General features: G+C 39.2%; 1 protein-coding gene across 1 annotated transcript in view; it reads left to right on the top strand.

Moving 5' to 3' along the window:
• LOC102941655 (probable ATP-dependent RNA helicase DDX60) overlaps positions 1-14,570 on the top strand; it is a 72,930-nt gene that overhangs the window by 5,777 nt on the left and 52,583 nt on the right. Inside the window, exons 3-10 of the mRNA XM_043545333.1 lie at positions 138-207; positions 1,691-1,868; positions 4,244-4,585; positions 6,012-6,125; positions 7,047-7,220; positions 8,456-8,614; positions 9,022-9,163; positions 13,699-13,854. Of these exons, the coding sequence (XP_043401268.1) occupies positions 138-207; positions 1,691-1,868; positions 4,244-4,585; positions 6,012-6,125; positions 7,047-7,220; positions 8,456-8,614; positions 9,022-9,163; positions 13,699-13,854 (1,335 nt within the window). The remainder of the gene's footprint in view (positions 1-137; positions 208-1,690; positions 1,869-4,243; positions 4,586-6,011; positions 6,126-7,046; positions 7,221-8,455; positions 8,615-9,021; positions 9,164-13,698; positions 13,855-14,570) is intronic.

Here is a 14,570-nt window from a genome sequence, read left to right as displayed (position 1 = left end):
GCCAGGGGCTTTCCCTGCAGTAGTGGTGGAACAAGTTTGGGAACCACTGGCTTATGCTAATGTCTAATTTTTATGGTGTTCTTTTATCATATGAATCCCTTGTAACTGTTTGAGTAAAATCCATATGTTTATTTTAGAACAAAGAGAATGTCTTGGATTTCTGAAGAAACTGTCTTTATTCGTTTGGAAATCCCTGTCACAAGCTAAGTATGTACAGTGAGTTTCACTGAAATAAATGTAAAAATAATTTGTTAGGAAAAAGTTTCCATTAAATCCAGTAGTTGGCATTGTTAGCATAATATAATACTGTACCTTTTACTGTGACTGTCCACTATTCATCCAGGTTTATTGAAAATCAGGCGATCGGGGTGTCAAATTCATTCTGTGAAGGAGGCTGAATTCCACTTTTAATTATGGTCAGTGGGCTGGGCATTTAGGACTCTATACTCTGCTCAGTCCATAGCAGAATGCCCACTGACACCAATGGGAGGTTTACACAAAGAACACAGCAGGGTTCCCCAGCTCTAGCCAGTCCTCCCCAACATCTTTCTTCAGCTTCTATTCTTCCCAACAGCTCTTGTTACTAGTTCTCATCTCTGTTAGCACCCTCCCTCTCACAGGTTTCCTGTAGCTCTCTCCCAGTATCTCTTGCCAGCTCTCCACTGCTTCTCTCTGCCTCCAGCAGCTCTCCCATGCTGCATCCTATCTGTCTCTGTGGCTCTCCTTTCCTTTTCAGGTACCGCTCACAGGCCCTTCCTATCTCTTTCAGGCAGCATTCCTCCACTGCTTTCCTGGCTCTTTATACAGCCCAGATGCCTTCTCTTAAGCCCAGTTGGCAGGCAGCTGACTAGTCATAGGTGCACTGAACCTAATCCCTCTTAAAGAGGCCAGTCACCCTGTGACAAGGTGACAATCCTACTGGGATTTTCAGAAGTGCCCAGGTGCCATCTTTCCCTCATTTCCCTGTGATCTTCAGCAGGAAGAGGTCTGGCTCCAAGTCTTCTTTCTGGCTGGGCTAAGGCAAATCTTATATCTTCCTGACATAAGTAGCCTTCATATTAGGGGTGGAGTGAAGAAAGAATCCCCCTAATAGTTGGTTTGCTGGAGGGAACCCATCATGATTGGATTCTTCTTGCTAATAGGATACGCTGACATTTCTGGGGCTGAGGAAAGAGGTAATATTCAATATCTTTTCATCTCCTTTTAAAATTCTTCCCTACTTGAAAGAACTCATCCTTTTAAGATGTTAAAAGAACTCCCTTACCTCGCTGAAGTTATTGGCATGAATATAATTGTTATATATTATAACTGGGGCTTCTGGCAAGATGGTGCCCACTATACATTCTGTGGTTGTATCCAATGGGACACTTTTCTTTCAGAATCAGGAACAGCTTCCGCAGCAACAGATATGAGTGTTAGCAGCCATAAAATTTGATTTGGGCTAGATAGCATCCACAGTGTTGAAGAGTGAGAAAATTTCCATTACATTGAATAAATGAAGAGGAATGTTGGCAGCTTATGACCGACTTTAGAGGTTACTTCTGAATTGGCCTATACTACTCAATTTTGTAGATTTTAAAACAAGTTTTCTAGTGAATTAAATCTTTTAGCAATCAAATGTCTGCCCCCCCCCACCCCGGCATTTCCATTTGTGCAAGATTATGCTTATACTCTTTCTCTTTTCATTCAGGTATGTCAGTTTACTAAATGACTTTGTGGAGTCTGAATTTTTTGTGATCGATGGGGATTCCCTGCTTCTCAAGTATTTATGCAAGAAAAGACAATATCTGCCCTTCTTTTACTTAGTTGAATGCTTTCTGCTGGATTTCACCCAAAAAGGAGCAAAATATGTAATTGTTTTCTTCAAGGTACTGTAACAACCAACTCTTATTTGCATACTGTTTAAACCACTGCACTATTTCAAAAGGAATGGATTGTAAGAAAGGAAATTTCATCAGTAGATTTTAAAAAAATACAATCTATAATAATTATGAACCCAATCTTGCTCCCCTACCCCGAATCCATATGCAGAAGGGACCTGCTTATCTAGACCTCACATCCCCAGGCACAAGACTGACTCAGCAACAGCTGGTTTTCTGTCCCAGGGCTCTGCTGAGGAGGCAAACAGTGAGCAGTCCTGAAAGATTCACATTGTTCCCTCACTGGTCTTGCAGACATTGGACCCAGGCTTCTGTCTGTAGTAGCTATCCTGTGGCATTGGAGATTGGTGAGCGAATGAGGAGGTAGAGAGTCCCTGTGCAGTTGTCCCTGGCAGCCTTTCAGCCCTCCTTCCCCAGCCAGGATCTGTGTGGCTCTCAATGGATGCAGGATGCTTGGGAGTAGGCCCTGCAGCCTGTTTCCTTGGGTTGGATAAGCCATGCTACTCCTGATGGACTGATTAGGAAACAATTTGTCACAATGAAAACCTTGCAGAGATTTCCTTTGCTCTGTGGGTTTTCCCACAGCACAAGGTTATTGGGCCAGAGTGTAAGAAAGGCAAATCTGTTGATTTCAGTTATATGTGCAAAGAGATGCACAATAACCCCCAGGAAACACATCTGAACCTTATTTTCCTGACTTCTTTTTTGTAAGAATTGTTTTGCAGAAGCTTCTATTAAAATTGTTTAGTAGTGTATTAAAATGAATGTATAATCATGTCGCTAACCCATTAAAATCCATTTAGAGATACGCAACTATATTCACCTTAATGAAATTTTTAACAATGCATTCCTAGAATTTTATAAATCTTGATCATTTATAGTAAAGAAGCTTGCCTACAAAATAATAGCAGCCTGGGCCCAATGTTCCCCTTCGATGGAGAAATCCATGGGAAGGGGAAAAGTCTGTTGGAAACTGCAAAATTGTTTCTGTAAAATTTTCCTCATATACATCACTGCAAATGCAGGGGATTACAGCCAAATGGAAAGGGGAAGAGACAAGCTGTGTAGACATGGTGCAACTGCGTGGGTCCTCAGTTGCCACTGGAGATGGCCTGCCACTTCACTCAGCTTCCCAGGGCTCCTCTCCCACACAGCAACCTGGATCCTTTAAGAGTCTTACTTCTGTTTTCTGAATTCCTGGTGGCTGTACACTGCCTTCCTTTTCATGGGGAATAGAGGAGTCATGGATCAGTATCTCCCAGGAGAAATTCTGGGTCCTGAGGGCACATGTTGCAAAGTGGTTGCTCCATGGCTCCATCCATCCTTGGCATATCTACACAGAGCTTGAGGTCTTAGCCCACAATGTGCCTGTAGAGCAGTGACTCTCAACCTTTCCAGACTACTGTGCCCTTTTCAGGAGTCTGATTTGTCCTGTGTACCCCACAAGTTTCACCTCACTTAAAAACTACATGCTTACAAAATCAGACTTAAAAATACAAGAGTGTCACACTATGACCAAAAAATTGCTTACTTTCTCATTTTTACCATATAATTATAAAATAAATCAACTGGAATATAAATATTGTACTTACATTTCAGTGTATAGTATATAGAGCAGTATAAACAAGTCATTGTCTGTATGAAATTTTAGTTTGTACTGACTTCACTCGTGCTTTTTATGTTGATGAGTTGATGTACCCCCTGGAAGACCTCTGTGTACCCCCAGGAGTACACATACACCTGGTTGAGAACCACTTCTGAAGAGGGACTTTTGCAGCTTCCTAGTGGGGATGGAGGAAGAAGATGATTGTATCTTCTTTATTTGGAATATTGAAATGGTTATTATATTTCTACTGGGGCTATAGTAATTATGGGTGGAGCCAGTAGCATTGCCTATGCTTAAGGTTAACTGGCACCTCCTATTGTAAGACCCTGTTTTCAGGTGGAAAAAAAGTAGTATATGGTCACGTAATTAAAGACTATCATAAGGCATTTACACTAAGGAGACAAATTAAACGTTTATTCTTGCATTCCCTAACTTTTGACTTTGCAACCTTACTGTTCTTTTAACATATTTAAAAAAAAGGCAATGGATATATCAATCGCATCTTTAGATATATGGAAATCTTTGTATTGCCATTTACTCCTATGAAATGTTTAGGAACAAATATATCATTCTGTACAACATTACTAATAGCATACAAGAAAACAGCAGTGATATGCACAAAAATATAATATTTTAGTATTCTTCATTGTATGTCTTTGTGTATGTTTGTATATCACTAGTTGAAAGAGTTCTGAATAGGGTCTATTGGAATATAAATGTGAAATAATAATCTCTCAATTGTTTTCACTTTCTCCAGGATGTGGAACAGATGTATTTCAGTTACCCTATTTTCCTTTTCCATCGTACTGCATTAATACAACACCTGAAGTGCAACACTGACATTGTCATTCATACAGAGTTTTCCAATTGTTTCTCACCAGAATGGCAGATTTTCCTCAAGGAAAGTTATCCATATTTTGTGATAATCTCTGATTTAGGACTCACCTCTCTACAAGAAGACTATTTACATATATTCATCGCTCATACCTTGTCAAAGAAAATCAATGTTGTGCTCACTTCAGGACAGGAGTCTGATACTCTTAGAGTTTATGGATATTATGTCCAGAATGCATACGAACACAGGTCATTTTTTCAGCAGGTAAATTGCAATACATCTTCTTTATGGATTTTAAGTAGGAAAAATGTACTATTTATATGTAGAATTATATTTTTAATTATAACATCTCATTGGCAATTTTTGAATCAAGGCTGAATGTTCTTCTAAAATAGATGTTCTAGGAATTATTTGGGGAAGTCCTACAGGAGGTCAAACTAGATTATCACAGTGGTCTCTTCTGAACTTGGAATCTTTGAATTTGAAAACCAGGTTTTTATACATTAAAATCATGATGCAGTGATAACATTTGGCTTGTCTGTATGCCTTTCATCTGAGGATCTTAAAGACCTCTGCATACATTAATTCATTTGGGGCAAATTCTAGACCCCTTCTCCATAGCAACATACTAGGCTATAGGATTCAGTGCTGTATGGATCTTCCAGTGCTTCTTGCCACAGGAATAAGGAGTGGGGAGGGGACGAGAGAGAGAGGCACAACGTGTTCCTTCAGTTTGCAGTAACCTAGCCCAGCTAATCAAGCTGGGTTGAGGATTTGGCACTTAATTACTGTACAATAAATGGTCTGATCCTTCTTTCCCTACACTGAATAGTACCGTACTCTGTGGGTGATCTGATTGAAATCCATGGGACTGCTCCCATAGTAAGTTGTACTCACTGTGGGTAAGGATGGTAGAATTAGGCCCTATGTTGTTATCCTCATTTTACAGAGGGGGTAAACTCAGGTTATAAAGTGGCTAATGTACTTGCCCAAGTTTACATAGTAGGTTAGTGATGGGCCAGGAGTAGATTACAGATTTCCTGACTCCCAGTCCTCAGCTTTAATTAATTAATTTATTTTAAACAGAAACAGTTCTGGTTCTCTTGTGCCTATTTGCCATGAATTTGTCCTCGAAGAAAGCTTATATGATGGACTGTAGATCATATTCATTGTCACCCTTAAGTTCCTAATAGCCTGGACGTCCCAAGCACTTGTTGAAATACAGCTTATTAGGCAGCCTCAGGAATTTATGAGCAGCGTGTCTCTTTTCCTGTACTGTTCATTTAGGGCCTGATCCAAAGCCCTTTGACCTTAATAGGAGCCTTTCCATTTACTTCAGTGGGTGTGCATCAGGCCCTGCTTTTGTTTAACATATATAGTAACTCATACCACTCGAGTTTAGGTCTTGGGCATGTGGTTTTTACCCTGTTGTGACAAAGGAAGTTTCTTTACAAGTGATGTTAGTTGCAGGCATAAGCAGAATGGCCATATAAACTCATGTTCCACCGGTATTTGAGGTTAATAAACTTTGGGTAAATTTTTCAAAAGCACCTAAGTGACTTAGTCGCCTAAGTCCCATTTTTCAAAAGTGCCTAAGTGACTTTTGAAAATGGGACTTAGGCACTTAAAATTTTTTTTCCCTTTGACTTTAATGTATAACTTTGACTTGTATACTTTTATTCTCATTTAGCATGAAAAGGATCTGCAACATATTTGTGAAACCACGGTCAAACACTTACAAAAACCCCAGGATACAGCTTATCTGTATAATTTAAAGATGAGTTTGAGAAACATACAAGAAGAGGTAACTTAACTATTTTACTATTTTTTTTCTAGTTACACAGCTCAGTAACAAAAAGTGTGTTCATGCAACAATCTGACAGTTGTGCAATAGAAGTGAGATAATGGTCTTGTGGAAGAGGCCATGGGACCCACTCCCAAATCTCATGGATTCCTCTGGAATTCCAGGGGCCTCACTATGTACTAAACTATTCACAACAAAGGATATTTTTTGGAAGAGAGATTGCTTACAGGGATATTTCATAATAATAATATTTAGCACTTATACTGTGCTTTCCTATTCAAAACAATAGATAAATATTAATCCGATATATTGATTTTAGGTTACTATACAGAGACACAGTAAATCTTCCTTCATGAGCTTAAACAATAATTTTAAACTATTACAAACCCTCTGCCACGCCGAGTATAAATTACCCTGTCAGAAATCAATTGGCGGCAGAGGCTGAGATAAAGACCACCAAATCCAAGAGTTTGAGGGTGCATTTTTATGACTAGTTTCCCCATTCAGTTTTTTAAGTATTAAATATGCCTGCTATGCCATTTAACTTCTTTTAGTCTTATTGAAGACAATAGCAAAACTCCCATTGACTTCAGTGGGAGCCAGACCAGCTCCATAAGCTGATGTTCACCCCCAAAACTACTGGCTTTTTGCACATGGGGCCTTATTGAAAGTCTCTTGAAGTCAATAGAAATATTTAGTGGGCTTTGGATTGTAGTAGAATTGCTTTTAAAAAACTAAGTTTAATAACGCACTATCCCAGGAGCAGAAAATGAAACTATTTTAACTAACTTTTTTTTCCCTTCGGTATATCTTGATGCACTGCTTTTCTTCATTGATAGAGTTATATTACCATAAATGTATATGTCTCCTTTATAATCTTTTCATTATAAAAATAATAATATTAACACCTTATGATTGTAGGTATGTCGGACTATTTTGCTGTTGAAGCATCTGTGGCCAGAAGGATCCGACATTAGACGTATAGTTTGTGTTCTTACATGTACGGTGGGATTAAAAATATACAGTAACATGTTAGAAAATGCAAAAGTCTCTGAGGAAACAAAGGAACAATTAACAAAAAATTTCAGTCAGAAGGTGAGATTTCTTTATAACTTCTCATCACCTGTTCATTCTCTTAACATAAGTATTTTGGTAATGTTGGAGAGGATTGTCCCCCAAAATCCCATGCTGAAGAGGGTCCCAGTGGCTTCTGCAGCATCATGTCTTGCTTCCTCTGTGTATCTGCTGGTCCAGAGAACTTCATGGAAAGGGAACGTTGACTGAGTGGATTGGCAGAAGAGTGGGTGCACCAAGGGGTGAACTTCATCCTACTACCAGCCTCTCTAACTAGGAAAAAATGATGTGGCTCGGGGCTGTATTATTGTTTCTACAGAGTCCTCTCTGTGGATGAGATCACCACTTAAGCAGAAACCACTTAAAGGTGGGCAGCCATAGTCAGAAAGAGTCCCTGGCAGTGGTGCTCCAGGGGAGTTGCACTATAGGTGGGGATGGAGCTACTCTGGGCCATAGTTGGTGTGAAGGAACAGGGCATTATGACACCTACTTAAGCCACCTACTTAAGGAATCCATGGGGTTTGGAACCGGGTCCCATGGCCTCTTTCCTGAGAAGTTTTACCATAGGAGGCAATCTTGCCAGTTACTCTTTTTTCTCGTTCCTCATACACAACAGCATAATAACCACTGTAGAAGAATATAATTTTTCATACTTTTTTTGTTCAGGGAAAAAGTCTGAATTTCTTACTTGCCATATGGAACCCTTCATCAATATCTTTTTTTAATATATAATTATGCTAAAGGTCTTATGTTTTAATTAGTCTAAGATGGAAGCAGTGTAACAGCATACATGTAGAGTAGCACATATGGTAGGTTGTAGGAACATATTGAAAAAGTAACTGTGATAACTATCTCAAAATTAATTAATAAGGTTTACAAAGAAAAAAAAACACATAGGACTCTATTTAAATATTAGCTTCTCATCTTAAAATAATGTAATTTTTATTCAGGCAGATTGGTAATTGGTTTACTAAATTCTATATGATTTTCAACGGTCACATTACTTCCCTCTTGGATTTATAATGGAAGTGGTATCTGATCCTCAGTTATCTAATGCTACAATAAAAGGCATGTGATGAACTAAGTATAGCCAAAAGTGATTGTAACATGCAAATTGTGTAACAGTAACAGTTTTTTGCTGCACTGACAAAGTGAAAAATCACTGAATTATATTTTTAATATGAATTATGTTCACCACTAATTAATATTTATTATTGAGGTACTTAGTGAACTGTATATTGGTTACGTCCCAACAGGAGGAAAGTGAAGCATTAACACTGGAAGAAGCCACAGATCTGTGTAGAATGCAGTGCCTCAGTGTGGTTTTTCTTCTCCACTTGCCTCTTTCACAACGAGCTCGGATTAGGATCATTAATTCCTGCTGGACTAAGCAAGTTTTACCATTTATAATCATGGTAGGTGTACCAGGGCCTTGCCTCCCACCGACGCTGGGTGCAGCAAATGCCTCAGTTTTCCTTTTCTTGGTACAGTACTCTAGCCCCCTGGCCAAACCATACAGATTTATTGTACATAGTACAGTGGCAGCTTGGAAGGTCTTTAGATCTTTTAAAAGCAAGTGGAGTTTGAACAGCTTGCTGTTGAAGCAGAGTGGTCCAGTAGGTAGGCTAGGAGTACAAGAATGAGTTTATATTCCAAGCTCTGCCACTGACTTGCTGTGTGACCTTGGACAAGTCACATCACCTCTCACTGCTTTATTTTACCAATCTGTAAAAATGGGATCATCATACCTTCTTTTGTAAAATGCTTTGAGCTCTGCAGCTAAAAAGTGCTATGTAAGAATTAACTGCATTTTTTTTAATAGCAACAACATTGTGACTATTTTGTTCTGAAGCAACTAAATGATGAAAGTGACTGGCAATTGGATTTAACTCACCTGCCTGATTTAAGGGACAATTCACTGTTAAAGAATCTTTCACATTACTATGAAATAGAATACTGCTCAGGTATTTATCTTTGCTCTTGAATAATTTGCTTTTTTAATATCTAATTTTATTAAGTTTATAAATGAAAAGCGAAAGTATTAGCTAATGAGTATATATATATTAATGTTATATATATATATGTTAATAAAGTTATTGTGTGGAATAGTAGAAAAAGCATTTTCAGTACTGAGTCCAGAGAATTAGATGCATAACTCCTGTCACTTAACAAGAATCTGTTCAGACCCACTTTCCATGGTCACATCCATGCCACTATGCATATGCAAAAGCAAGGAGGGGAGGTGGTATAGGTTAGACTATGAGGACTCTGTGCCACTTGAGGATTGGCTTATGTTCACAGAATCGTAAGACTGGAAGTGACCTCAAGAGGTCATCTAGTCCAGTCCCCTGCATTCATGGCAGGACTAAGTATTATCTAGACCATCCCTGACAAGTGTTTGTCTAACCTGCTCTTAAAAATCTCCAGTGATGGAGATTTAATCCAGTGCTTAACTACCCAGAGAGTTAGGCAGTTCTTCCTAGTGTCCAACCTACACCACCCTTGCTACAATTTAAGCCCATTGCTTCTTGGCCATCCTCAGAGGTTAAGAACAATTTTTCTCCCTGTTCCTTGTAGCAACCTTTTATGTACTTGAAAACTGTTATGTCCCCTCTCAGTCTTTGCTTCTCCAAACTAAAACCCATTTTTTTCAATCTTCCCCCATAGATAATGTTTTCTAGAGATTTAATCATTTTTGTTGTGCTTCTCTGGACTTTCTCCAATTTGTCCACACCTTTCCTGAAATGTGGTGCCCAGAACTGGACACAATACTCCAGTTGAGGCCTAATCAGTGTGGAGTAGAGTGGAAGAATTACTTAACATAAGAATGGTCCTACTGGGTCAGACCAAAGATCCATCTAGCCCAGTATCCTGTCTTCCGACAGTGGCTAGTGCCAGGTGCCCCAGAGGGAATGAACAGAACAGGTAATCATTAAGTGATCCATCCCCTGTCGCTCATTCCCAGCTTCTGGCAAACGGAAGCTAGGGACACCATTCCTGCTCATCCTGGCTAATAGCCATTGATGGACCTGTCCTCCATGAATTTATCTAGTTCTTTTTTGAACCCTGTTATGGTCTTGGCCTTCACAACATCCTCTGGCAATGAGTTCCACAGATTGGCTCTGTGCTGTGTGAAGAAATCCTTCCTTTTATTTGTTTTAAACCTGCTGCCTATTAATTTCATTTGGTGACCCCTAGTTCTTGTGTTATGAGAAGTAGTAAACAACACTTCCTTATCAACTTTCTATACACCAGTCATGATTTTATAGACCTCAATCATATCTCCCCTTAGCCATCTCTTTTCCAAGCTGAAAAGTCCCAGTCTTATTAATCTCTCCTCATATGGAAGCCGTTTCATACCCCTAATAATTTTTGTTGCCCTTTTCTGTATCTTTTCCAATTCCAATATATCTTTTTTGAGATGGGGCAACCACATTTGCACACAGTATTCAAGATGTGGGCATACCATGGATTTATATGGAGGCAACCTGATATTTTCTGTCCTATTATCTATTCCTTTCCTAATTATTCCCAGCATTCTGTTCGCTTTTTTGACTACCGCTGCACATTGAGTGGCTGCTTTCAGAGAACTATCCACAATGACCCCAAGATGTCTTTCTTGAGTGGTGAAATCTCTGCAAGCTGTGTGGGAATTTTTTTACTTACTTACAGCAATTTACTTATTTACAGCAATTGTCTTGCTTACAACACTCCTGCTAATACATCCCAGAATAATGTTTTCTTTTTTTGCAACAGTGTTACACTGTTGACTCATATTTAGCTTACGATCCACTATGACCCCAGATCCCTTTCTGCAGTACTCTTTCCTAGGCAGTCATTTCCCATTTTGTATGTGTGCAACTGATTGTTCCTTCTTAAGTGAAGTACTTTGCATTTTTCCTTATTGAATTTCATCCTGTTTACTTCATACCATTTCTCCAGTTTGTCCAGATCATTTTGAATGTTAATCCTATCCTCCAAAGCACTTGTAACCCCTCCCAGCTTGGTATTGTCCATAAACTTCATAAGTGTACTCTCTATGCCATTATCTAAATCATTCATGAATCTGTCGAATAGAACCAGGCCCAGAACTGATCCCTGCAATACCCCACTTAATATGCCCTTCCATTTTGGCTGTGAACCACTGATAACTATTCTCTGGGAATGGTTTTCCAACCAGTTATGTACCCACATTATAGTAGCTACTTCTAGTTTGTATTTCCCTAGTTTGTTTATGAGAAGATCATGCGAGATAGTATCAAAATCCTTACTAAAGTCAAGATATACCAGATCTACTGCTTTCCCCCATCCACGAGACTTGTTACTCTGTTAAAGAAAGCTATCAGGTTGGTTTGACATGATTTGTTCTTGACAAATCCATGCTGACTGTTACTTATCACCTTTATTATCTTCTAGGTGTTTGAAAATTGATTGCTTAATTATTTGCTCCATTATCTTTCAGCTTCAGTTATGCTGACTGGTCTATAATACCCCAGGTTGTCCTTATTTCCCTGTTTATAGACGGGCACTGTATTTGCCCTTTTCCAGTCCTCTGGAATCTCTCCCATCTTCCATGACTTTTCAGACATAATCACTAATGGCTCAGATATCTCCTCAGTCAACTCCTTGAGTATTCTCGGATGTATTTCATCTGGCCCTGGTGACTTGAAGACATCTAACTTGTCTAAATAATTTTTAACTTGTTCTTTCCCTATTTTAGCCTCTGATCCTACCTCAGGTTCACTGCCATTCACAATGTTATACATCCAATCTCTACGAACCCTTTTAGTGAAAACTGAAACATAAAAGTAATTTGGCACTTCTGCCATTTCCACATTTTCTGTTATTGTTCCCCTCCTTCCCACTGAGTAATGGGCTTACCCTGTCCTTGGTCTTCCTCATGCTTCTAACGTATTTGTAGAATGCTTTCTTGTTATGCTTTATATCTCTAGTTAGTTTAATCTTGCTTTGTGCCTTGGCTTTTCTAATTTTGTTGATACATCCTTTTGTGTTTGTTTATAGTCATCCTTTGTAATTTGACCTAGTTTCACTTTTTGTAGGACTCTTTTTTGAGTTTCAGGTAACTGAAGATCTCCCACTTAAGCCAAGGTGGTCTCTTGCCATACTTCCTATCTTTCCTATGCAGTGGGATAGTTTGCTCTTCTGCCCTTAATGATGTCTCTTTGAAAAACTGCCAACTTTCTTGAACTTTTTTCCCCTTAGACTTGCTTCCCATGGGATCTTACATACCAGCTTCCTGAGTTTGCTAAAGTCTGCCTTGTTGAAATCCATTATCTTTATTGTGCTGTTTTCCCTCCTACCATTCCTTAGAATCATGAACTCTACCATTTCATGAACGCACTCACCTAAGCTGCCTTCCACTTTCAAATTCTCAGCCAGTTCCTCCCTATTTGTCAAAATAAATCTAGAACAGCCTCTCCCTTAGTAGCTTGCTCCACCTTCTGAACTAAAAAAATATCTCCATACATTCCAAAAACTTGTTGGGTGATCTGTGCTGTGCCATGTTATTTTCCCAACAGATGTTGGGGGAATTCCTTTTTGATTTGGCCAGCTTTCTCACCTGTTTTATTTTGTCAGAGTAACTCAAAGAAACCAGAATAGGGAGCAGGTTCTGATCCTTGAATCACTGGAGTTGCAGGTTAAAATCCCAGGAAGTTTTATTTTTAATTCTTCTGTTTCAAATAAAATTTTAAAAACTGGGGTTCTGTCTGCTCTATATAGACATTAAAGATCTCATGACATAAGATTAACTATGAGGGCTAGAAATTTTAAAAAATGAAATTGAGATGTCATGAAATCACATGAATATGGGAGCTTGGGCTTTAAGAAAACCATCTGATATCAGGAGACTAACAATAAAATTGTGAGAGCTGGCAACACAACAGGTTGAGGATGAAACTTTGTAGCAGGAACTTCTTCCAGAGTTTTCCTGCTCCCCTGACACCCTCTTCCAAAGGTTTCTCTGTGGGAAGGGTAATTTGGGCACATGAAAGCAATTTATGCAGTAAAATGAATCCAGTCTAAAGGTTCAGTTCTCCTGCATATATCTAATCCAAAGAATCTTTAAGGAACTTTCAATGAAAGTATAATTTGGGCATATAACAATAGTTGGCATTTATAACACCATCCATTATTCTTTGGAGAATAAAGGGAATTTTCTAAAGCCCAGATCCTGCAATGAGCTTTCTTGTGGGAGAACCCTCATCTCTGGGCAGGGCCCCTTGGGCTTCAGTTGCAGGACTGAGGCCTAAAATTGCTATTTGTATACTCCTCAGTATATTTTCCTGACCATATTTAGATACATCCATGGCTACCAACAATTGTGAATGCACCTGTTTTTTTCTGCCCTGTTGTAATACCCAAAGGACACTGTCAGAATTGTGCCCTATTGTTGTGGATGCTGTATAAACACAGATAAAGGGGCAGTCCCTTTTCCAGAAAACTTTCATTGTAAAATCTCATTTTTTTTTCTTCATAGGGTTAAATTTGGAATTGGGCAAAAAAATGAAGAGTGAATACCAGTATCTGTGGAATACTGTAACAAAATTAGCTGCCAGCTGTGATTTTGGCGATGCTTTCCCAGTGAGAACCACCTCACAACTGTTTCTTGAACAGAAACAAATGTTATTTAAAGGTACTAACAACTGTATAAAAATGACTGGTATAAGCATAATAATAATTGACAGTTATAAAATGTTTTACGTAGTCAAAGTGCTATACAGTTATGAGCTTTTTAATTCTTTCCCTTCTAATAATTTATGACTTTATGGGTCTTTATGGGTCTACTAATAATTTATGACTTTATTGAAGTCAGTGACAAAATTCCCATTTGATGCCAAAAGGAGTCTGATTAGGCCCTGTGCATGAAATCCTGGCCCCATTGAAGTCAATGGGAATTTTGCTATTGACTTTACTGGGGCCAGGATGGCACCCTGTGGGTTTGATTCTCAGCCCTAAACCAGGCTCTTCGTGCTGGCAAAAGAGCTAAAACAGAGTAAATAAAATGATAATCTAAAAGCCCTGTTTCAGTTCAGGGACAAATTGTCTCAATGTGCAAGCATTGTGGTAGATAGCAAGAAGGCTGTCTATCGAGGACTTCCTCAAAAGCCCTGGCATGTGGGGTGTGCTGGGGGCAGAGCTGGAGCAGGGACAGGTATGGCAGGGGTAGTCTATAGCATACAGTGCTGTGGAGATTCCAGCAGCACTGCAGCCCATAAGGCAGTCCTGGGAGGATGCTGCCACGTAAACATGCCCTCTGGGCTGTCTAATTACACTGGGAGCCATATAGCAGCCCAGAATCAGAAGGATGCAAAGTTGGCTTAAGGACCATTTATCCCCTGCCTCTGGACT

This window comes from Chelonia mydas, chromosome 4, assembly GCF_015237465.2.
Source record: "Chelonia mydas isolate rCheMyd1 chromosome 4, rCheMyd1.pri.v2, whole genome shotgun sequence".
Classification (NCBI taxonomy): Eukaryota; Metazoa; Chordata; order Testudines; family Cheloniidae; genus Chelonia; species Chelonia mydas.
Note: the sequence above shows the minus strand (reverse complement) of the source record. Positions and strands in the feature narration are given on the sequence as shown.